General features: G+C 40.9%; 6 protein-coding genes across 6 annotated transcripts; 2 read left to right on the top strand and 4 right to left on the bottom strand.

Annotated features, from left to right (window-relative positions):
• Nucleotides 1-477: 477 nt before the first annotated feature.
• Nucleotides 478-1152, bottom strand: BDB00DRAFT_907518 (uncharacterized protein). Its single transcript, XM_053128617.1, has one exon. The coding sequence runs from the start codon at nucleotides 1090-1092 to the stop codon at nucleotides 595-597; it is 498 nt and encodes a 165-aa protein (XP_052979515.1). The 5' UTR covers nucleotides 1093-1152; the 3' UTR covers nucleotides 478-594.
• Nucleotides 1153-5897: 4745 nt separating this feature from the next.
• BDB00DRAFT_883186 (short-chain dehydrogenase/reductase SDR) lies at nucleotides 5898-7094 on the bottom strand (the record flags this gene model as incomplete). The annotated part of the gene is made up of 4 exons (XM_053128213.1): nucleotides 5898-5926; nucleotides 6018-6392; nucleotides 6502-6825; nucleotides 6917-7094. The coding sequence occupies 4 exons, from the start codon at nucleotides 7092-7094 to the stop codon at nucleotides 5898-5900; spliced, it is 906 nt and encodes a 301-aa protein (XP_052979514.1).
• Nucleotides 7095-8310: 1216 nt separating this feature from the next.
• BDB00DRAFT_872551 (Metallo-dependent phosphatase-like protein) lies at nucleotides 8311-9225 on the top strand (the record flags this gene model as incomplete). The annotated part of the gene is made up of 3 exons (XM_053126973.1): nucleotides 8311-8687; nucleotides 8773-8844; nucleotides 8925-9225. 3 exons carry the CDS (start codon nucleotides 8311-8313, stop codon nucleotides 9223-9225), a joined length of 750 nt encoding a protein of 249 aa, XP_052979513.1.
• Nucleotides 9226-13216: 3991 nt separating this feature from the next.
• BDB00DRAFT_824107 (SPX domain-containing protein) lies at nucleotides 13217-15592 on the top strand. Its single transcript, XM_053123583.1, has 5 exons — nucleotides 13217-13545; nucleotides 13625-14262; nucleotides 14334-14656; nucleotides 14737-14861; nucleotides 14937-15592. Exons 1-5 carry the CDS (start codon nucleotides 13332-13334, stop codon nucleotides 15272-15274), a joined length of 1638 nt encoding a protein of 545 aa, XP_052979512.1. The 5' UTR covers nucleotides 13217-13331; the 3' UTR covers nucleotides 15275-15592.
• A 509-nt stretch (nucleotides 15593-16101) lies between these two features.
• On the bottom strand, nucleotides 16102-17342 carry BDB00DRAFT_824104 (uncharacterized protein). Its single transcript, XM_053123582.1, has 6 exons — nucleotides 17217-17342; nucleotides 17001-17125; nucleotides 16833-16917; nucleotides 16702-16740; nucleotides 16530-16627; nucleotides 16102-16457 (listed from the first exon to the last, which is right to left on the bottom strand). Exons 1-6 carry the CDS (start codon nucleotides 17316-17318, stop codon nucleotides 16397-16399), a joined length of 510 nt encoding a protein of 169 aa, XP_052979511.1. The 5' UTR covers nucleotides 17319-17342; the 3' UTR covers nucleotides 16102-16396.
• A 983-nt stretch (nucleotides 17343-18325) lies between these two features.
• BDB00DRAFT_763919 (peptidase family M41-domain-containing protein) lies at nucleotides 18326-23551 on the bottom strand (the record flags this gene model as incomplete). The annotated part of the gene is made up of 3 exons (XM_053119430.1): nucleotides 18326-20416; nucleotides 21254-21297; nucleotides 23209-23551. The coding sequence occupies 3 exons, from the start codon at nucleotides 23549-23551 to the stop codon at nucleotides 18326-18328; spliced, it is 2478 nt and encodes an 825-aa protein (XP_052979510.1).
• Nucleotides 23552-25084: the final 1533 nt, after the last annotated feature.

Below are 25084 nucleotides of genomic sequence, written 5' to 3'. Positions count from 1 at the left end.
TCTTGTTTCAATCCGTGTTGTTATATCATTTGAAGTATGAATTGGTGCGTTGTCCATCACAATATAATAATTGTTCATTTCAGGAAACTTGTCCATTTCATCCAATATTTTAGAAATGAACTTCATATAGTGGCCGGTAACAGATCCTCTGGGCGTCTTTTTTACTGAAGGCTGTTTTCTCTTCTTACCGCCATGGACCTTCAATTTTTTTGATTTCATCGGCTCTCTGATTTCAATTGCTAGGACGTCATTTGCAGTTATGGCACCTAGAATGGTATGGGATACAGCGCGTGTGGTTGGTGTTTCAACAATTGCTGGTGTGCCACGTAATGAGCGAGCACTAGGACTTCTCATGTTGATGTTGAAGCCTGATTCATCAACAAAAACACAATTTTGTAGATAGTTCATATCCGTTTCGCTCCATTTCTTTACCCAATCATATCGCTTGTTAAGGTTATCAGGACTATTTCTTGCTAAAGGATGCAGGGTCGCTCTCTTCACTGTCATATTGCACTCGTAAAGGATGAAATTACCAACAGATGTCGTCTTTAAACTGAAACTCTCAAATGCTTCTGTTAAACTATCCACCGCGTCTTATCTTGTTGCTTGGGGATATTCATCAAAAAATTCAATGAGATGCTGCTTGTGTTCGTGCTGAAGCTGTGATTGTTTTCGATTAGCCTTATTAGCCTGTTTTTCATAAATATTCCAATCAGGATCTTCTTTGAGACGTTTCGCCCACTTCTGAGCAGTACGAATTTCAACTTGTGCTTTTCGGGCAGAAGGCGCAGCTTTCCAGAGTTTGATTCTATTGAAATACCAAAAAACAGCTTTATGTTTGTCGGTATAAACATTATATTTTCTACCTTTCGCTGTTTCTGTTGCCAATTCTTGTGATGCCTCCTCCATTCGTGCATCAAGATCTTCCCTAGGCTCGGTGTGGAATTGTTCCTGAAAAGATCGGTATTGTGCCAAGGTCATCAAAGTTGCAAGGTTATAAGGATCGATCTCTTCCTCAATGTCCATTGCTTCATTTCCTTGCTCATCAATTATGTTGCCTTGGCCATCTTCATAAAAGAAATGAGTGTTCATTTGTGTGATTAATTAAAAAAAGGCTGAAAAACGAAAAAAAAAACAAAAATTGGAGTAGTGCAAAAGCGAACTTTGGAAACTGCAAAAACGAACTTTGAACCAGCACATAAATGAACATTGGAAATTACAAATACGAAAATTGGGTGGAGAACAAAGCGAATTTTGCTTTTAGATTTACGAACTTTGGCACTGGAGCCACTGTACTGTAGGTCGTGCCATATGCGGAAAGGCTTCATATAAGTTTCGATGATTATCAGACATGTTGATAATAAGTCCACCGAAGCCTCTGATAATAATTACACCGTATTACTATCACTAAACCATTGATGTGAAAGAATGTGCGCAATTTATAGTTGGTAAACTAGACAAGAGACACTTGTACAATGAACGGCCATAATCCGATATGCGCCGACGACATTCATGCATAGGTTTACGTAACTCCTAGCACCTAAAGAAACTTGTAGCCGGCGACGGCGATTATGGTTCTTATAAACTACCATTGTTTACAAAGAAAAAGGCGGCTGTTAAAGGTATCAAGACCGCCACCTTGTAACAAATTATATTATCAACAAAGACAAAAAATAAATCTGGAAGTGGTAGGTGGAAAGGAGGCAATTGCGCGTAAAAGCCGATAGTGTCAGGAACGCGATCCAATAAGAAGTGTAAAAAGAAAAAGCTTATCCCCAGGAAGACCGGTATCACGCGTCATTTTTATTCTCGTGTGCTGTGTGACAAACAACCGGTTCTCTGCTGCAGTTTATCAACAGCTTTTCTTTGACACCAGCTGGCGATTTCTGTGTGACATAAACTTTGCGGCATGAAAGATTGTGCGCAGTATATTTTGATCGCCTGTGGTTTTGTATAAAGCGGTTCTGTAACTGGAAAAAAGGTGCTCTTACAGACACTCAACGTGGGTGGCAGTACGCAATTCGCGCATTGTGTACAACAATCTTTGCAGCTGATCGAGTCGCGGTGTCAGCGAAAGTGTATATTATTTTATCTTTGTTGCACATATAAAGTATTTTTTACAACGAACAATGTCAAAGGCAATGTCAAAGTTAACTTTATTGCAATCGGAATTGTACACTTTAGGGAAACACAAATCTCAAACAATTGCGGATGGTGAATGGTGGAATGAATGGACAGGTACGACCTGAAGGGTAGCAAGCTCTTTATGCCCTCTCTTTGTGTATAAAGCGGGTCCGTCACTCGAAAAAAGGTGCTCTTGTTGCCGTGTGAGTATTATTCTTTCTTTGCTGCACATATATAAAGTAGTTTTTATAACGAACAATGTCAAAGTTAACATTACTGAATCTAGCATTGCAAACGACAACAGAAGTCTCAAGTCATTGCGGTTGGTGAATGGCAGAAGGAAGAGAAGGGTACAGCCTGAAAGCGTGGGAAGCAAGCTTTTGACAGAAGCCCGTCACCATGATCTTTATTACTACTAATTCATATAACTTTCTGTTTTTTTATATACATAGTTGATCAGTTCTTGGCTGTTTTGACGGTTGTACAGCCACTTTCCAAACACACAACATGCTGCGTTGTAGACTTTGGGCTCTATGCTAACTTCTCATACGGCTCTCTGTTTAAAATACCATAGAGCTCTATGCTAAGCGCACATACAAGACACAATGGCTTTCGCGACTAGGGTTACACCAGAGGGTTCTCATTTGTTTTGATGTTGTATTGCACGACAATTCTTATTGCCATTGATTGCTACGATTCTCTTTTCTTTAATAACCATAGTTGGCGATCACGAAACAGCCGAGACCAGTCCTTCAAGGTGATATATATTGGTTTGGATAACATTCTTAAAGGCATACGTGAGGGGAGAAATATAATTGTTATTGCCATTGATTGTTACGATTCTCTTTTCTTTAATATCCATAGTAGGCGATCACGAAAAAGCCGAGACACGTCCTTCAAGGTGATATATAGTGGTTTGGATAACATTCTTAAAGGCATACGTGAGGGGGAGGGGGTAGCAACAATATTATTATTGGTACTTGATATGACCTTTTATTTATAGTTGACAATGAAGATACGGCCGCTGCCAATTTCATCAGCGCAATTTATAACGGTTTGACATTCTCTTTTATGAAAGATGATTATTATAAGTGAAGCCTACCCAGCAATACTATTGATATTCAAATATGACCTTCTTCTCTATATAGTTCACGATCAAGCAATGACCGCTCACAGTTTCATCAGCGCAATTTATAACGGTTTGACATTCTCTTTTATGAAAGATGATTATTATAAGTGAAGCGTACCCAGCAACAGTATTACTATTGATATTCGATATGACCTTCTTCTCTATATAGTTCACGATCAAGCAATGACCGCTCACAGTTTCATCAGCGCAATTTATAACGGTTTGACATTCTCTTTTATGAAACGTGGGGATCGTGATGGATTTTTTATGAGTGAAGCATACCCAGCAACATTATTACTATTGATACTCGATATGAACTTCTTTTCTTTAATGTATATAGGTGACGATGACGTAATCAGCCGGCGATTACGTCCTCAAAGTGACATATAGTGGTTTGGATAACATTTTCAATATACGGTCGGGGGAGGGGGGTGCATCATAATTCTTATTACTATTGATTGCTATTACTCTTAGTCACTGATGGTAACCTGTGTTTTTATACACATAGTTCATCAGCGAAAACTGGATATCCATACACGGTGCATCCACGATTGCTCGATCTCCCAATACTCTTCCTATTTGACCCAACTGCTGACTAACATCATATACAATCCACTTACACTGGTGACGGATAAAGGCCTAAACAAACGGATCCGATCATAGTTGCTACATTGATATCGTATTTGTGTGGATTATTGTTGCAAGGTAAAGACACAAAGGCTGGATGCTGTGATGGCCGATCCATAAGGTACGGTTGGTCATTGTGTAAGAAACTAGAAGTTTACTTAGCTTCTATCCAATGATGTATTAACGTCCATCCCACAATAGCATCCCATCCTTTTGGTTCGCTGGCTACAATATCGTTTCGTATTGGTGCAAAAGGGCTAACTAATCGTATGTGTATGTGCGTATGTGTATGTGCGTATGTGTATGTGCTGTACAATCTATGGATCGTGTATGTATAACGAATCGTGTTTGTGACGTGTGGTGTAGGGTATAACATAAACGCGGTGCAGAACGTAAAGAATTGAAAAAGCAAAAATACGTGCTAACTTCATATACCACATATTTTGTTCCCTTGCATAGCTTGTTAGTTTTCCATCCATAAGACAAGTGTCAGCAGTACTTGTGGATACTTAATACAATGGGTGGGCGGTAAGGACGAGTTGAGAGCAGGCAAGAACAGTGTTAAATATTCTTGCTGCACTCTACAAAGAATTAACGAACGAAAAAGACCCTCACCCTGACCTCTTCCTTTTCCATCAACTAATGAGTCTTGATTTCTGTAATTAATTGAGTTCAAATGATCCAGCAACGATGTCGCAGCCAGAAATGCGCCCACAATGTGCTTTTTGAAACACAAACAAGAGCAAGCGTGTGGTAGTTGCTTTACCGCGTTCTATAAAAGCAAGGAGGAAAACTTTTGCAATTCGTAGCAAGTCAATCTAGCAAATCGTTCGAGTAAAATGGGTTGTGTGCCAATGCCAACAATGCTGCTTCGATTAATCCCTTGAAAATGAGTGTGTCGCAACAATGAATACGTTCTATAAATCATTAAGAAAGTAACCGTCGTGTTTGTTGCTATTACCGCGTTATACAGAATTAAATAGAAAAAAAGCACTTTTCCAACATTTTCGCCCCTCCATTTAAAATCGTTACCTTTTGATTTAGATCAACATGCTGGCATTTTCATGAGGATCTGCAACTGAAAACGGTTTCTTTGTTGCAAACGTTTTTAAAGGAACACAGACACTTGGGTAAAATCCTCTCGTCTCAAATGCCCCTCTGCTCCCAGCACAATGTCTGTGGTGGCTGACTTTGAAATTCCAATAGAAAATGGGTGGGGGGATTACCAACTCGGAATTGGCAGACAGCGGGGCATCACGAGTAGCTGATATAACTTTCTTTTTCAATATACATAGATGATGGATCGAAAAACCGCCGGATTCGACTTCTTTAAGAAATTGTATAATGGTTCGGATAACATCTGGCATAGTGGAGGATCATAATTCTTTATTACGGGTAACTGAATGACTTTCCTTTTTACTATACATAGATGATGAAGAAGAAACGTCCGTATTCGACTTCTTTAGCCACCTACCTCGCACCCCATATACGCGTTAGCATGATTTGCTTATTCGCCATATCCCAAAGCATGACACTGTGAAAAAGAGAACTTTGAAATATGTAAATGCCAAAAGAAGTTCAAGTGTCTTAGGCAAGATGCTTTATTGCGCCACAAAAGAGATTCCTGTCCTAAAAGAGATGCCAGAAGCGAAGAGTAGCAAGTAGCTTTCCATATGTTTCTGTGTGTTCAGCTCGCAATAAATAATTACATTGTATCGCTTATAATTCGATTCTTAGATTCGTAAATTTTACTTCAGAAGTTCGAAGAAGTGTCTGTTGTGTAAGCGCTACTGTAATGTGCCATATTCGCATGTACCAATCAATACGAGATTGAGGGCATTACATTGTTTCTGGGTTCTGTCAAAACTTGTTTTAAATGTATTTATTTGTGACTGATAGTGAAGCACAACTGACATTCATGATACAGATATAAGAGCGAAAGTTAACATTTGTGTACTACTGGCAGGCAATTTTATTGAACTATTTGACATGTACACGCAAAATTTGCTAAAAAAATCTATGTGTTGAGAACGGAACCGCCATTGGCTATGTATATATTTTACGATGATTAGTAGATGTATAAATATATGGAAGATGATTAGTAGAGCTATAAACGAAGGGAAGAAGCTTTACTTACGGTGGAAGACTTGCCCAGTATAGTAGCTAGAATCGGGCGATGCTAAAAAGACATATGCTGTAGCCACTTCACTTGGTTGTCCCGCACGCTCCATAGGCACTTGTTTGCCGAATGTTTCAATCTTCTCAGGTGGGAACGAGGCGGGAATCAGCGGTGTCCAGATAGGGCCAGGTGCGACACCATTGACTCGAATTTGCTTGGATACAAGCTGCTGTGATAGTGAGCGAGTAAAAGCCAAAATTGCACCTTTGGTTGAAGAGTAATCCAACAGTGTGGCAGATCCACGATATGCCGTTACGGACGTTGTGTTAATGATTGCAGAACCAGGCTTCATATGTGGAAGTGCATATTTGGTTACATAAAATTGGCCGAAAACTGTATAATCATAAATAATGGTAAGTGACATTCAATGCAAATAGCTATGACGACATAATGACCCGTTGATGGTATCATTTTTGTATCAAGCTTCGACAACTAAACTTACTGTTAGTTTTAAAGGTTCGCTCAATCTGCTCCTCAGGCAGATCTTCAATAGATGGGACGACATGCTGTTCGGCAGCATTGTTCACAAGGATATCAATCTGCCCAAACTTGTCGACGTGCTGCTGGATACCCTTTTTGACCAGCTCAACCTCACCAACATCCAGAGATACTGTGAGCACCTTGCACTTTGCGTTGCTGCCCTCCACGTCCTTCTTCGTGTCTGCTGCGTCCTTTTCTTCACGAGGATGATAAAAAATGGTAATGCCATCAGCGCCTTCTTTGGCATATAAGAAGGCAACCGAGCGACCAATGCCAGAATCGCCACCTGTTGAAATATGTGTTTTTTTGATGTGTGAAAAGAGTTTCGTGTATTGCATGTCGCCCAGACCGCAAAATCGGCTGTACATTTTTCATACCTGTGATCAACGCTTTTTTACCCTGCAATTTTCCACCAGCCTTGTATGGTTCCAAGTGTCCTTCGCCGCCCACCATATCATAGTTGATAGGATGTGGGGTCATCTCGGTCTGCAACCCAGGTTGCGACTGAGGTCCTTGCTTCGGGGGATCGGAAACTTGCGAAACGTTCTGTGCCATTTTTTTAGCGTATGATTGTGTTGAAGTAGAAAAATGTTGTAACAAGGAATTTTTGACGGTTATATATTTATGAACATTATTGAGATGAAGTAATGTTGAGTTAACATTACTACTTCTCCCTTGCCTAAGAACAGACACCGAAAACATGGGTTATGAGAAAGAAGTATAAATCTAACCAATCGCTCATATTACGTACATATTAAATATTCAGATATATTTCGTCAGCATTAGGTTATTATTTGTTGTAAAGAATAAGCATTTCATACTTAACTAGCCTTGATGTAATATGCGATAAATACATACTGGGAAATAGTAAACTGTTAAGATGAGTGTACTGCTGTATAGATACACGCCAATTTGTTGCGATACTCAACAAGTCTTCAATTTTATTTACGAACACGCGTCGGACATATAGTCAGACAGGTTTTCTTACTGTACCTTCCTGAATGAAAGTTTTCCAGAAAAGCAAGTGTCTATGATATATGGAACTCGAAAGATCTAGAAGAGAACAAAAAGTTTACAAGCAAACAGACCCTTGTCAATTTCCATCACCCGATGGAATAATAATGTGTAGTGTAGACTTATAGCAAAGCGATACGATGTAAACCGCCTGCACATTCTTGTTAGCCGCAGTATCTCACTGCTAAATTTTCGGTGCATACGGATGGCTTAATACATAGATTATATGAAGAGATTGCATACTCATTAAATGAGGCAACTCGCCTGATAGTTCCCGGGTCCCGCATCCCGACGCCAAAATCTTGCATTGGAGGAAAAGTTCCAGTATCTAGGATTGAGTCACCCACAATCGGAGAATACTTGCTAAAAGCAAGACAAAGTGACAACCTCTTGGTCGATCTTAAGCGGCTAAATCTCGGCTTGATGTGTAGTATTTCTGTCTGTTGAGGTCATGTGCTCTTGCAACACTGGCCCGATCATCTTTTTCTACTAGTAACACGCAGCACGTTGCAGATCATGAATTTGAGTTCAGGCAAGATACGCCAACGGATCAACCCTTCATTCCGATGTGCAGGTGAGAAGAAGGTCAACCTTTAACTCTTATTTAAAAGCAGAGAAGGATAAAGTGCTTTTTTTGTAAACACAGTGAGCGATTTTTGAAGCCCTCTTTTTTCTTTTATTTATTTTTCGAGACAATATGAATACTCTTCAAATAACATGTCATTTCTTATGGACAAGTATAGTATTTACTCTTGCGATGCTGATGAGTATTCCTATCGCTGCAGCCATCACAGATCCAGAAAGTAAAAGAGTTGAAACCCCCTTGCCAAAAGACAGTATGGATACTAGTGGCATGGATGTCACCATTAGCAATATTGGTGATACCAGTAATCTCTCTCCGTATGACCATCTTATACCCATGATCACCATCAACAATAATCCGTTTCTTGCCGGTGTAAGGCGACTGTTCGCGATTGGTGATGTCCATGGTTGTATCGACGAGTTCAATGAACTTATATCTAAGATCGCCTATAACCACGACCAAGGTGATCGGATTATCCTACTGGGTGACCTTATGAACAAAGGGCCTGACAGTGTGGGAGTCATCCTACGAGCAAAAGAGCTCAAAGCTTGGTGTGTTCGAGGCAATCATGACGATGTGACACTTCGCATCATGGCGTATCTACGAGAAAAACAACATTTCTGCTTCGATCCAAAGCAACAATACAATTCCAGAAGACCCAGCAAAAGATCCAATTACCCTTTCTCACGAGCATATTCGTATCGTTCGGTAAGTGATTATTCTTGTATGTGCTAATCCACTATTATCATTTTGAATAATTTTTATAAAACTCGTCTTATCACCTTTAGTAATATGACAGCTGAAGATTACCAATTTCTCAACTCCTGTCCGCTGATCCTGGGTATCCCTGCACTCAATAGTCTATTTGTGCATGGCGGGGTAGATCCCAGAAACTCATTTGAGAGCCAAGTACCTTACCTTGTTATGAACATGCGATCTATCCAAGCAGATAGAACGCCCACTCGTGAGCGAACCCCGGTGAATTGGGCAGATGAATGGAATCGGTATCAAGAAGCAAAGGCTCGGCTGTCGAACCACCATACACAGATGTTTACTACGGACATGATTCTAAACTCGGGTTACAGCTAAAGATGCATACGTTCGGCCTTGATTCAGGATGCGTATATGGTGAGCAGGTTACAGCATTGGAGCTTAGATCGCGCACGAGGGCTCAAGTACAATGCAAACGCTATGCAGAGCATTCCTCTTCTTAGAATAGTGCATCATTTGCCGTATTTTGTATTGGATAATTCGATTATTTGGCGTACTGTAACTACTTTATCCACGACTATCAAATATATAAATTCCGGTCTTCGTCAATGACGCGTCCAATATATTCTATGGTGCGTTCGCCTTATAACCGTCAATTTTTTACCTCAGCTTTACTCTCCTATAACGTCCCCAAAAAGCAATTACACAGTCCAACGTGCTTCAAAATACCTTTTTTAACTCGTTTGCTTTCGTTATTGAAGAATAAAAAAAATAATCATGCATGTAAAAGAAAAATTATGGGAAGCCAAAAGTTGCCAATTTAGCTGGGCCGGCAGAAATTTGAAACAACTCACGTACCTGAAACAAGAATGAGTAAACAACTCCTATACGTATATATACTCGCCTATCGCCTACGTCCTACACATCTTTTCTTTTATGATACCTTTCATTTAAAAGATGCCGCCATTAAGACGAAAGCAGAAGGCCACCCGAAGAAGGACGCGTGCGCCCAGTTTCAGGGTATACGCCGTTTTTTTATTGCTATTCCTATACATCTTTGTGTTTAACCATATATACCTATCATTGTTCTTTGAAGTTCAAACACTTCTGAAACTTTTGTATTCGTTAAATATCTGTATCCAGCTAAACACAGTGTTTTTCAATAAAATCACGAACTACCTTATAAGGTTAGTGCTTAAGAATCAAATTGAAACAAAATATAGCTTTGACGGTTACAAGGCGAACGCACCATAGCCATCCAATTTAAAACATCGGTTTGCAGTTTGTACATATCACATTTCATGAGTATCAAATGAAGCCCTAACTTGACCAGGTGTACTTGGGTGTATATAATTTGCATAGTGATCGACAATTGTGCTTTATATAAGTGCCGTACAAGATATATTATGTATTTAAACATTTCAGCTTACGCTTGCTCATCCAGCTCTTCACAAATCCCAAATACTGTATATATCTTTCACTTCAGTGCTCGTACCTCCTGCAAGTACTGTACCCATACAGTACGCAACAAATCAATTTGATATTGACTTTGTATATTATGCAATTATATGTCATCTTCTTTGCCAGAATGAGGGCAACATGTGTTACGGATTTCTTTCAATATGGCCCTATCTTAATGATACAAGTATAATAATAAGTGTAGTAATAGAGATGCATGAATGAGTCGCAATATGTAACTTATACCAATAAACAGTTAAAATATGACAGAACCTACTGTTGCAGGGTCATTGTAGTCTTTGTATGTAAACAACGATGATCATGTGCGTCATCATTTTGTTAATGGTATCTTTAAAATCGATATTTGGTGCATGTAGCTTCAAATAGAACAAAAGTTTTTGGATGGTTGCAATGTTTTGACGCTTGATATATCGTAGCAATTGATATGACTTTTATAGTAGCGAGCAGAATATTGAAAGGTACGATATCAGAATCTGCAGTTGTGACCTTAAATGTCTTGTCTATTTAATACTACATGCACCATACAAGTCTCGAACTAAATTTTATATTATTTACATACAAACTTCTCATGATGTAAGTCATATAGCTTCTCGGTTAATTGATATAATATGCATTTGTCTATCATTGTGCGTTGTAATTGTTGTGCCCGTGCGAGTAAGAATATATTTGCTCCAATTCAACCATCTTGATGGGACGCTAAAGCCGACCACATCCCCAATCCAGACCTTTGATGATCTGTTGAACCTTGCTGCTTTTTTTCTGCGAAGAAGCCTATAAAAATAAATTTATCAACTCAAACTAATCCGCTGCATATTTCATGATTCCATGAGCTAATCAGCGCAACCAAGAGTTGTATCTATGAGTCACCTTGAGTTGATTGAATATTGATGGTAGTATATCGGTATAATGCCCATTTCATCACTTACTTGGCAAAGTACTTATTTGACGGCTGAGCCAGGACGTATGTCTTCGAGCTCTTTGTACTAATATGTTAGAGTGTATATACTGTCTTAAATGCTAAAATGCCAAATCCAACCGGGTACACGATACAAGTCTTCGGAAGCGATCTGATATCAAGTGCATCTCTTTACTTAACTTCGCTTGGTCGGGCTCGAGATATTGTTGACTTCTCAATAGTTTAATATTTGGTCTAAAGTATTTACATAAACCACATCATGATTGGGCTTGTAATCTTTGGATCACTCGTCCACAAGAACCGCTTGCCCTAACCACGAAAAGAATATTAACTATCTAAATTTTGCATAATATAATTACAATAGAAGAGGCTGTATAAATTAAGCTCATCGTAGCTTATCTAGTATGTATGCTGGAAATCGATGTTACGAAGGGAGAAAGTACGTTATGAACAGGTATAATCTTTTCGGTTTTGTAGCACATTTCAACTAATTTTAAAAGCCAAAAGGAAGATACTGTAAAACAAGAGCTTAATGAGGCCGACTTACGTCCCAATCACGGAGGATGATAGCTGAAAATCAACTCAAAGTCGTATCCAGATCAATTGCTTATTAGTACGCGTTGAGGACTTCACACAAATTCAAATATGAGCGTTAATTATATGATACACCAATTATCACGTCAGCATAATATCACATGAAACAAAATCAATTTCATTGTAATATTACAGCATGCCTACTTTTGCAGTTGATGATCAGCAAATCAAAGATGCTGCATCTGTCTTTACAACTGTCAAGTTTGCTTTCATGATGGGAAGACGGTATGATGGCGGCGTTGCCAACATGCTTTCGCAATCAAACTTGGAATATTTTCTGTACAACAGTACTGTAAATGTAATTGACTGTGCTTTTGAGATATGCAGTTTCTATACTACTACTGTCGACACGACCCTCTGTTTAAAGCCCTTCCCTGCCTGCCTACAGTAGGTTTGTGAGGTAAAGTGATTAACACTCAATAAGAATAACGTTTTTGGTAGTGCACTTCTTGCAACTTTAGCTCAGTGTCCATACTTGTTTTCCCGCTGCCTAACGTCAACACTTCCATCTGGATTTCAGGGTCGAAATTACTAGTGGTCGACTGTTCATTTGATCGCGACTTGACGACAATTTGTGCTACGCTCTTTGCGCCCGACATCAATATCAACATCACCACCTTCCACAGTCCAAAAATACTACATAGATTAAGAGATAAATAAATTCAGTTTCGCTTTGCAAAAATTTTGTTGTTAGTACGACAACCTTATTTTGGTTGATCAAGCAAAATTGTATGCCAAAACCTGTATACATGTTTATCCCCTGAGCGAGCTACTTCAAGGGGCCACTTGTTTGCAAATCTGACCCTTTAATGTGCTCTGTCGAGTGTAGCGACGAAACACCATTCTGATTTCTAGTGTGTATAGAGGGGTGTAAGCTCGTCTTCTGCAGTTAGTTGCGCTTTTTGCTGTATATAGACGATACTTAATAAGAGATAAACCGAAACAGGGCACTGAATATATATACTATAAACAATAGCGCACAGTATTTTTAAAGCTATGATGAATTTTGAGCCGGTGCTGCCGCCTAATAAAGCATGGAGGTGCATGAATAAGTTACTCGTGCATGACAGCACCTCGAACAGTAGGAACTCCGTTTCTTGACAGAAATGTGCTCCGATGAAGCATATGCTTTCTTTCTTTTGATCATGGCGCTCGAGGAAAATGAGAAAAGCAGAATGACGTGCTTCCGTCACGCGTTCGATGTATTGCAATCATATATTTCGCTAAAGACGATGTCTATTTCTACGGTCTGTGTTTTAATAACACGACGTCCGGACCATCCGATTGTGTGTGTGTTACATTTCCTTCAATCTGATTCGTCGCACGTGTGGTCATTTCGTCGCTTCTCAGCTGGGGTTAGCTGTGTGTTACAATTGACAGCTTTTTTTTCTTTTCTTATTTCAGCGTCGAAACCGAACACAAAAGCAACACACCCCTTCTCTCACGCACCCACGCACCCACTACACAACGCAAAAGCGGCGAATGTCGGAAGGTCATGAAGTTTGGCAAACAGTTAGAGAACGAAGCGGAAGATATTCCTTCGGAATGGCGGCCGTATCTGATCCGATATAAGGCGCTTAAAAAGTTGATCGCCAAGGTTGCCTTGGAGATCGAACGACGTGGTTTATCTGCAACGTTCTTGCGCGAATGCTTGAAGAACAACAACCTTCAAGACGACAGTGGCCCCAAGATTCGGTACTATTTTGCAGGTTCGCATTGTTTGTTTAAGTAAATCTTTATATTTTTGTAGTAACTCATTAGATATTGTTCCCTTTGTTATGTTGCTAGGCGAACCGCCTAATGTGCACCCGTGCATTCAGTTCATTTATGATCCCGGTCAATCCCGAATCGATGAATTGCTGAATCGCGTAGTCGCCAGTAATTCGACGCAGGACTCCATTGTATCCGACACGAAGCCGAAGTTGCATTATAGGCGTACAGAAAACGATACCGACTTTTTTACCCTGATCCGAAATGCTGATACGGCTCCTGTTGCCTCCTTCACAGCCGACAGAGGGCATCCCACTAGCGATGCCGAAAGCGTCCAGTCAGACGATTCCGATTCCTCCTCCATCGAACAGCGACGGCGAAGCGATGCAGCACTTCTCTTTCGTGAATTGATGGACAGCACTTTACCGAAGGATCGGATTACAGAATTGACAACCGACGGCGAGCTTGAAATCGTATCATCACCACCGGATCAAGAAAAGAAAGGAGAGAACGATAGCAACGATCGCGATGAAAACGACTACTCTTCTTTGACACCAAAGAAGGCAATGCGCAGTTTAGTCATTGAGCTCGAGCGCGACGATGAATTTTTCACTGCGCTGATGAAGGAATTGGATCAAGCAGCACTTCTCCAAGATATAAACAGTCAACAGTTCGAGCATGACGTGAATGAACTTGAGCGAAGGATGGCAAAAACTGTAAGCGTTTTAGTATAACAAGGAATGATTATTTTACTAGAATATCTATATTGATCAGTTACCGCTATTAGGCGTCTCCAAGTCACATATCGGATATGTACGCATGGCGTGCAATCTTCAATCTCTATATGGACGCACAGGTTTTCAGAGGCAAAGTAGAGAAAGATCGAAGCATACGATCTGTACAGAAATCCAAAGATCAAATGGAATGGTTCACAGAGCAGTTGAAAACGCAAAATATCTTGTCACAACTCAAGAGCAAGGCATCCAAGGATACATTTGAGCAGTTTATCGCGCTAAATACCGAATTGATCACCATGAAGCATTATCAATTACTAAATCAGACCGCTGTTACCAAGATTTTGAAGAAGCATGACAAACGAAGTGGTCTTACGTAAGTATTGATCTTCCCCTCATGAAGCCAAACGACATGTACAGTGTGATTAACAGTTTACAAATTTTCAATTTTTTTAGTGCTAGCTCAAGTTTTCCGATGGTCATTCAAAATAGTCATTTTTTCAACGTCAAGTTGGCAGATATCCTTTGCGCCTCGCTTTTGAACAGGCTGATAACCATTATACCACAACCGGATGATTATTGTAAGGATTTTGAGGAAAGGGTTGTTCAAAGAGAAAGAAATTTTGAAAGGTATTGACTGTAATCGATATTTGTAGTATGCCCGGTCTGCATGATGGTTGCATGGAGGCCAATTCGACTCGTGTGTGGGCATGTATTCTGCGTTCGCTGCTTGCTTAAAGCGCAGCGCAAGAAAATGGCAAACTGCCCGCTGTGTCGGCACAAGAATGCCGTTTTTGTTGCAAGCTCGAACAATCTGGACATGCCGATGCAGAACTTTTTGAAGCAATACTTCCCTAGAGAAATCAAACAAAAGAAGCGAGACGCAGAACGTGAACAAGCCATGGAGGATGTACAAGTCATGACTGGTCGCAAATATACCGAAGAACAATTGATGCGAATGAGTCAACACGACCAGCAGTGTCATATTATGTAAATAGCATTGAAAGCAATAACTTTTTGTAATTCCTAGATCGAATAACCCTTCCCTTTTTTTCAATTTTATCCTATCCATTTGTTTTTTGTATCCCTGTAACATTATCCTTTCTCCGTATTAACCTATTGTACAAGTATTCTATTATAATCACTCAGTAAAAGTATCATTCATTGCATGTTGTACTACATTATCAATGCTATTTGCCCCAAGAAAAGCTAGATGATCAGCTGTAACATAGTTTTGAACGGTACATGATTTAATTTCGAAAGAGACTCTGTCGTCAAAATCCAAGGATGAGTAGTCCACGTAAGATACAACGAAAAGGTCAACATGACACTATAGGAAATCACAGAAAATAAATATAAGCACAATGTTGTTTACACATAATAAATAGCAGCATGATATGTCTTAGCATCAAATGACCAGGCCACATCGTCTACTCTTAAGCATCCGTTATGCGTTGCGTTACTTGATAGCTCAATCCCATCCAGTTCGTTTAGATATCGTTCGCGGCCACACTAACAAATGGCACCAAGTTTTGTTTCCTGAAACCTAATCCGAAAAGATTATGCTGCCGCTCTCGTGGTCCTATTATTCGAAACGCATCACCCGTATTCGTACTAGGATTGATCAAGTCACCGTTCACTAAAAGACACTATATAGTATTTATAGCAAGGTAGTTTTTAGCTTTTGAGGAAAGCATGTACACCTTGATACTATAATCTTTGTCCATACGATATCATACAGCTGATACAACCAAAATAAAAGCAGTAAGAGAAGAGGAACACAAAGTAAAATTATGCGCCGGACTCCATAGGATCCATCTAATTTATTAGTATGCTTTAAACTATATAAGTAAAACATCCTGTTGTTTTGTTCCATTGCTTTCCTCAATATAGCCATGAAGCATAGTGGATATACACTCTTACAAATTAATATTAACTACACCACAGGAACAAGAACTAGCGAGCCTAATACACAGTAGATTTCATGCACATTATTGGTCATAAAAATTCATTGATGGGGAATCGATTCATATATACATTCTTGGTGAAAGAAAGAATATTGACCACAAGGAAATAAAATATATAAAGAACCATTAACACCTTCACTCTTATAGCCTTAAGAGATACGGAGCTCATTATCCATATTCGCATCTTGTGCGATCCACAAAACTGCCGTGCTATACATCCATTGCGCGGATCAGTAGATATTCCAGAAACGTTGTATTCATATAGAAAAAGGTCAGTCGTACCTGAGCATAATTAACCCACATTGAACAACGGTGCCTATACCAATGTAGGAATCTATAAGCTCTAGATCGTGCATTACATACTTTACCACAAGTACGCTCTAACGGCGGCGATATATTTTCATTAGGAATTTTGTGTGATCTGCTTATCCATGTGAACTATTGTATTTCTTACCACAGATCCAGCAAATCCGCCTGCCATCAGAGCAAACCCCTAGATAAAAAGCCTTGGGTTAAACGAATAAAGGACCATGCACTTATTTTCTCTTTCGTTCTGCCCCTTTTTCTTTTATCACTTATACAAACCACAAAAAGGAAGAAACGGGCTCGCCAGGGAATGCCATCATCAAATGTTGAACCCCGTAGAGCTTCTTTATCGATTAAGCAGACTCTATGTTTCCCCGATTTTGTCAGCCACACAGCAACATACGCATACATGACATAACTAAGCTGTCGTTTTTTATAGCTACTTACATAATCATGCCGAAAGTAGTTATGATGCCAGGCGCCCAATCCTCGAAACCAGCATATGCTTTACGATCCGGTAAAGTAGAAGAAAAGCTTAGGCCATCTATGAACATCCACCATCCCAAAGCAAACTGTCAAAAATAAACTTTCAATGTTGGTTAAACCAGTTTTAAATGTAACTCAAACGAAAAATTAGAGAAAGTGAGGAACGACTTTTTTTACCAGCATGCCGGCAACGTAGATGCCCATTTGGCGACTCTTTGTACCACAGCATTGAAATTGCCCACAGATAAATATACTGTTGTTGTTATCGAAGGAGTTCATTTCTAGAGAAGTGGTGGTTATGGTGGTCACTGCGCTCGTGAGTTTTTCTTAGCATCTCTATGCATGCTGATTTTGAATCCTGTGACACCAGGCTGCATATGGTATTATGGGTGGGTTGCTATGGAACAAGCTTATAATTGAAATTCATAATTCAACACTATGCATTTCCTTACCGAAAAAGCGCATTATTTCTATTACTTGTTGGGACGCCATAAACATTGAAATGAATACGAGGAAGTTGTTTCTAATGATATACATGACATCCACTACTTGTGAAGGATATATTAGTACGATATGATGTTGGAAAAAAACAGCAATACATCATTACATAGCACTTTTGAAATACGTACGTGCTTTATGCCGCATAGTCCTTTCATAGACATGTTTACTAGACATACCTTTACTAGCTGCATTGTTTCCAAAATCTCATCAATGCAGCCAGCGTGGAATAATTTTCGAAAAGGTCAAAGTGAGCCGTATAAGTGTACCTATAGCAACCACACAATCAAAAATGAACAATGTTGTATCTGTCACTTTAAATGTTATCAGTAGTAGTGAATTTCATTTTTTTATGATATCATATATCACCGATGTATTACGATCTAACAATTAGGCTAAGCGTTGGATGGATTTTTAAGACAAAGAAATTGCGTTCATTCGCAACGACTATCCAATACGCATGTGCTGCAGCAGCACTTTAATATAAACTACTGTATGCAGCCAGCATGGATGTACCTAAGAGTATGCAGTCACCGAATTATCTGTGCACGCAAATTTCAAGCATGCATATATACATCCAACATCCAAGAGGAAAGCATCAATATGTAGTATACAGACAATATCTGGTTTTTATGATAATACATATTGGTGGTCAATTTACAATGATACCTTGCTGAATTATTCTAGTGACAGATAAAGGGGTAGGGGAATCAAAACGATAAAAATCACAATTCTGGATTAGAAGAAGAGTGTGAAGCATCCTCAGGAAATGGTGGTGGGGATGATGACTATACAAGGTAGTAAGTTAGTGATTGTTCATTCTCGAGGCAATAAATCCACACATTTACCTTTTTTCGCACATATTCGTCGTAAACCGTTACTTCATTAAACGGCCGTTTGCCCAGTAAATTCTCCATATCTTCCCGACTAATGACTTCCTTGTGTAATAACAACTGGGCAACCTTTTCCACCTCCTCCTTGCGTTCTGTCAACAGATTGACTGTACGATCATATGCACCGTTAACCAAATTACGGACCTCGTCGTCTATCAATGTAGCCGTCTCTTCCGAAAATGGCTTTTGAAATTGTTGCTCGGCCTGTGGATCATGGAAGGACATGGGTCCGACCTTTTCATTCATGCCATAGGTGGTCACTTGTGCATAAGCCATCTTTGTCACCTTTTGCAGATCATCATGCGCGCCAGTGGTTACGCTTTCGAAAAATATTTGTTCTGACACACGGCCACCGAGCGTCATGCACATGCGATCTAGCAACTGCTTGACGGAATACAGGTATTGGTCCTTTGGAAGATACTGTGCATAGCCAAGCGCAGCGACACCGCGTGGAATGATGGAGACCTTGAGTAAAGGATCTGCATGCTTAAGGTACCAGCCCGCCACTGCATGTCCAGCCTCGTGATAAGCGACCGTTTTTTTCTCCTCAGCTGATAAGACGCGCGATTTCTTTTCCAATCCTGCAATCACCCGCTCAATGGCTTGTTCAAAGTCGGTTTCAGATACTTCGTCCTTCATGTGACGCGCGGCAATCAGCGCAGCTTCATTGCACACATTGTGTATATCCGCCCCTGAGAACCCAGGAGTTAATGCAGCCAGCTTACGCGACAGCTGCTCCATGTCCTCGCTCGTCTTGATTGGTTTGAGATGTACCTTGAATATTTGTGCGCGGCCACCAATGTCCGGTCGGTCTATCGCAATGTGTCTGTCAAAACGACCAGGTCGCATCAGTGCTGGATCAAGCACATCAGGTCGATTGGTACCAGCCAAAACAACAACGTGCTCGTTCGAGTCAAATCCATCCATTTCTACCAATAACTGGTTCAGCGTGCTTTCGCGCTCATCGTTCCCGCCCAGTTGACCACCCTTGCCGCGTGCTTTGCCAATCGCGTCGATTTCGTCCACAAAGATAATACAAGGCGCGTTCTTCTTGGCTGTGGCAAACAGATCACGTACGCGTGAGGGACCAACACCAACAAACATTTCCACAAATTCGGAACCGGATACGCTCAAGAAGGGCACACCAGCCTCGCCTGCTGTGGCCTTTGCCAAAAGAGTTTTACCGGTACCGGGTGGGCCCGACAAGATGGCGCCCTTGGGGATAGTAGCGCCCAATCGCTCATACGCTGCCGGATTCTTTAAAAACTTGACAAACTCCATAATTTCCTCCTTGGCCTCGTCCGCGCCCGCGACATCCTTGAATTTGACCTTCACTTGAGATTCCTGGTTAAACATTTTTGCCTTGCTCTTGCCGATACCAAACAGACCCTGGCCACCACCGCCTCCACCGCCTCCTGCAGCTCCGGTGCGCCGACTCAGGTACAGGAATGTGCCTATAAGCAGGAGCGTCGGTGCGAAATGGATCAAGGCGTTGGCAAGACTAACTTCGTCGCGGAAAGTGACTGGAATACGCTCATTGGACGGGATCCCTAGTTCGTCCTGTGCTGCTTCAAGTGCGTTTTCAAAGCTGTTCACAGAGCCAATACTGAAATAAATTGTCTGGTTTTGGTTCAGGCCTAGCGACAAAGCTTCAGGCCTTAGATACACTCTGACCATGTCCCGATTGACAACCACAAGTTTGTCCACCATCCCCCTGTCCAGCAATGATGACCGAAATGACTGCCAAGTCAATTCTCGTCCGTTTTCGCTTGGTTCTGTCATCTTGTATACCACATACGTGCCTACCAACGTCCCGAGTAAAATATTGGTTTTAGGGGGTTGTGGGGATGGCGGCTCGGGTCGTCCTCCTGAACGTCCTGGTCGCTGTTGCTGCTGGTTCTGCTGTTGACCAGTGCCTTTCTTGTTATTGCCAAAAAACTCGTCAAATGCCTTAGGAATCTCGAATGGTTTGTTGTCTTCTTCCTGCTCCGGCTTCTTACGCTTGTTGCCAGGTGACGACGAATAACAGCGTTGGTGTGGGGCGTTCCTGTTGCTATGCAGCAATAGCTGTCGTTGGCTTATCAGTAACGGAGTGCCCTGCGGTAGTGCATTGGTCCATTTAACCAACGTTTCCGTGGCTCTGCGCCCTAGTCTTGAAAGCATAAATGTTATATATAATAAAGAGAAAAATGTGTATTACGACAGTCAATCATCTGATAAAGCTTATAACACATAAGTTCTGAGCTTGAAGCGAGCCTGTTCGGCGGCATTGAGTCAAATTCGGCACCCAAATCCCATCATAACATCGGAAGAATACGGCTGTCGAAAACGATTGGAGAACAGCAGAGCCAACACAGTCCCTGCTTTTTCACGTTACAAGATCCGGCTATTGAGAACGATGTTAGAATTTGGTAAGACAAATAGGAGCAGTGTACATGGTACAAGGAAAGACGCATGTATGCTGGTGACATATAAAGGAGGAAGCATGAAAAACACAATGAAATATGTTTAGCCAATTGCGCCTCGCTACCAAAACTGTGCTAACCTGTAACTAACTATCCATACCCGAAATCAGGCAGATTTTTCTTTGATATTACACGCTAAGCCAAATACAAACTGTTGTCAGTGGCGGCATCATGATACACCTTGGGAAAGGGCGGTGCTGCATAAATTATCAAGGCGCAGCAAGAAGAAACAAGTACGCGAAAAATATATACGTGCCTGCTCATATGTTGTTGTTGTAGTACATGACGGAGAGGGAAGCAACCATTGCCTGCAGATCTGGCAGATACAAACCGGATACTGGGAACTATATACGTACACCATGAGACAACTTGCTTCCTTCCGCAGAGATATATGCGAATGCTCTATATAAGAAAAGTACATGGTATTATACTGTATAAACATGCACGTTCCAAACTTAGAATACAGAAAAAAGGTTTCTTAGATGACTAGAAATACACACACTCTCTGCAAACGTGACAGTATCAGAAGGTTCGCAGTCTCGCACAATGGAGTTTCCTATATAAGTGTAGACATTCTTAATGCGAGCTTCATTCGTTGTTTGTCCACAACAGGACAAGAGCTGACTTTATACTATCACACTACAACATCCCCACTATTCATCGCTACCATGCCTCATCCAAAACCAACTTACTGTTACAACTGTGGCTCAAGTATAAATGATTTTCTTTCCTGAGTAGTACTTTTTCGCTATTATATTTTCACTCACAGTCTATTTCGTCGTCTCATCCTTCTAGCTTCTCACACGAGAAGTCAATGCGTAAGTCTATTAAACCTCTTATAGATATTCTCAGTATCGTGTTGGCAAAACAACGAAGCTTGTCTACTGTCGTGCGTCATGAAGGATTTAGAAAATATAAGATGCTTTGGCGATCGTTCTCTAAATACGTTCTCCTTGATGCTCTTCTTTTTTGCTTACCGCGTAATACGCCCTCATCACCCGGGCTTTAATATAATAGCCACAGTACGTACCAGATCGAACACCTGTGATGAAAACTTAATAGCTCAAATATTATGCACATGCATGCATTTTTAGGGAACTGAAAAAGCCTCGTCCTTATTGAAGTATTTACTGTAACATTCCCAACATGTTCCCACTACTATCGTTGGCGTCGTTCCCTACTTCTTTTTTCTTACCATATCCGGACCTAAGCTTCTGTGCAACTTTCAGCTGCCCCACATCCCTTCTTTTACCTCCTTTGGGTAGTAGTACATAGTACATACACAGTTTACATATCAAACCCCCTTTTCATACCGTTACCCCCAACAACAGACCGCTGTATCTTCTACTGATTTGACTCATGTATATGTTTTACCAGAAAAGCAGTAATTTAATATGAGTGAATTACATCGTTTCTTTTGCCATGTTCTTTCGTGTTCGACGGGAATTTGAAGGTAAAGATTTAGCGTTGGGCGTTACATACAATATGTACGAGTGAGTAAAAGTTTTTGTCGTTACGTAAATACAGTCGTCGCAACGAGGGTTCCCGAGCATATATAGAAACTTAGTCTGGTTTAAGGGAGGCGACAGAAAAGTGTCAAGTTCTGAATTGCGCTACTCAAGTAAATTACGTGTCTGATGCACCGCCACAATTGTCAAGACTCCCTTCTTCCATAGTGTAAGACTTAATAACACTGTTGTGTACCGGATTTCGGGTTTTTGCAGATAAAATAAAAAGTTACACTAAACAACTCGACGGTTTGACGACCAAAAAGAGAAGAGGATGAATATCAAGCTTGGCATAGACTTATCCGTTTAGTCGGACACAGTAACAGTTTTCCTAAGTTGCTGATCAATGGTAGAAGAATGACGAATGTGGTGATTGCTACGGCTCGTTTCTTTCCAGGATTTGTTAATATGTACACTTTGCGTCAAGGTACCACACAATACACCAACTTGACTATGTACCATACGTACACATCCAGGAATTTAGTTCTCGGACGGACGATCTTTTTTTGTTAAAGTGCGATAATGAAGATTCCAGAGAACGCGACCGGGATCCCAAAGGAAGTGTGATGATAACAGATGACTCGCAGGAAAATATATACAGCATACATAAAAGAAGGATAAATACCTTCACATTTAAAAACAGACCTCTCGTCTTTTCTCGTTGTAGACAAATCTGCACCCTTATCTTTACCCCCCCCCCCTCTCGTTCACTTTTTACCTTCTTTGAAGAGAATGTAGCAAACAAAAGTTTATGTGTGTATATAAAAACAGAGAAGTAAGAGAAAAACACGTAACGTTTAGAGACCCAGCTCCTCCTTGGTCAAGAGACCAAGCTCTTCCTTGATAGGTGCCAACTCTTCCAAATATTGCTGATACTGCTTATCGCTCTCGACCTTTTCCTTGATACCTTCAAAGATGCGAACGGAAGTGGCAAAATCGTCAACGCGGCGCGAGGCTCTCAGTGCTGATTCGACAACCGAAGGTGCAGGGACAAGATCATAAGCAAAGGCGTTGTTCAAGCCACGTTGGAGTTCAAACAAATCGTCAACACCGTCAAAGAACTTGACATAGCGCTCGGTGAACGACTCAAAGCTTTCGTCTTCGTGACCAGCAGAGTAAAAACGTTTGCCTAAAACATATAATACCATTTTGTGTTTATATTATACAATGATATGTCATTAATAAAGGGAAAGAACCGCGTGTAGATAATATTATTATCTAACAACGACAACGGAGTAATTTTTTTTGCTAATAATGTGGAAAATGCATGCAAGGTCAATTACCAACAACAGCCGATCGGGCAATGGGGGCAACAGCGCGGACAGCAGTTGCACGAGGAGCGACACCGGTAAGAGCAGCGCGAAGCATTGTGTTAATTGATATATATATATAGAGTTGATGAGAGGGGAGTGGAGTCAAAGAAAGAGCCTTACACACACAGTGAGGAAAGCAAATTTTGAATTCCTGTGACTGGATTCGAATTGACCTGACGGGCTGACTGGCTGATATCTCAATGCAGCCGGTGCAATAACTGCTGCAAGCCAGCCTTCAGTGGCACATGGTTGTCTTCAATAACCATTGACGTTTAACGCTGCTGCTATGTGTGCCTTAATTAAATCCTCTCCCCACCTGTGCATAATAATTCCGTGTGTTGCATAGCAACAGCAACTAATGAGTTGTTATTACCCTACCAACGGACACCTACAGCAACTCCACCTTTTATAAGCGCAGTGTGGGGCAGAATATATTACGCGTGTGGCGTACACATCATGCCTCAAACGGGGACTTCCTTCCGTCCCATTGTTTCAATAACGGGACGGAAGTGCGCCTTTTTCAGGAATGCCGAGCACGATAGGCTCTTGTAAAGGGTGTCCCGTTCAAGGTTGTACAGCAGAAATAACAGCGAAAACGATGGTCTGCGCCAAGTACATCTGTAGTGCAAAAGACAATATAATCTTGTAAAGTTTCCTTTACTGCGCTCGACTATCAGCATTTCCCGTCATTGATAAAGCTGCTGCAGCAGGAAATGTGTCCTTTCATTAGCTGTTTGGTAATAATGACGCGTGCATCAACATGTTACCTATTCCGTAATGCTCCGCATAAACCTCCCTTTTACGCATCGGATAAATCATTTATACCAACATTCAAGCAACCCTCTTGTTTCGCTTTTTTCATGTTCTGGCCACCTACTAAAGGGCAAGTAAAGGTAATTAGATGAAACAAAACGATGAAGGGCGTTGTTGTTGTGTTGGTGGTATGTTGTTGGCGCAAATAGGATCTCGACCAACCACAACACCGTGGGAAACTTGGTGATCATCGGGTTTGCAGCCAACAAACGCGGTGCATGACGACGACAACGGCAACGGTGATGACGATATCTTCTTAAAAAGTCAATACCTGCCATAACAATCACGTCCGGTTCGACAGACGGCACAAGCATACAGTAATAAAAGTTCGCGACGGGAATGAAATCACGTCAAGTCACAAATGAAGACGAGAAGAAGTTGAAAGTGAAAGAGAAAAAAGAAACAACGTGGTGAATAGCAGCAAATTAGGATTGGTCTTGATTCTGATGGGTTCAGGGGGTGCATCAAGTTTGCAAGAGTAAGTGTGTGCTTACACGAAATAGAAGTGGGGGAACAGGGAAAATAAATAAATTCTGCTGCTTATTCCGTTTGTTT

Source organism: Zychaea mexicana, assembly GCF_025766255.1.
Source record: "Zychaea mexicana strain RSA 1403 chromosome Unknown BDB00scaffold_38, whole genome shotgun sequence".
In the NCBI taxonomy this organism is placed as follows: Eukaryota; Fungi; Mucoromycota; class Mucoromycetes; order Mucorales; family Lichtheimiaceae; genus Zychaea; species Zychaea mexicana.
This window is presented reverse-complemented; position numbering and strand designations above follow the sequence as displayed.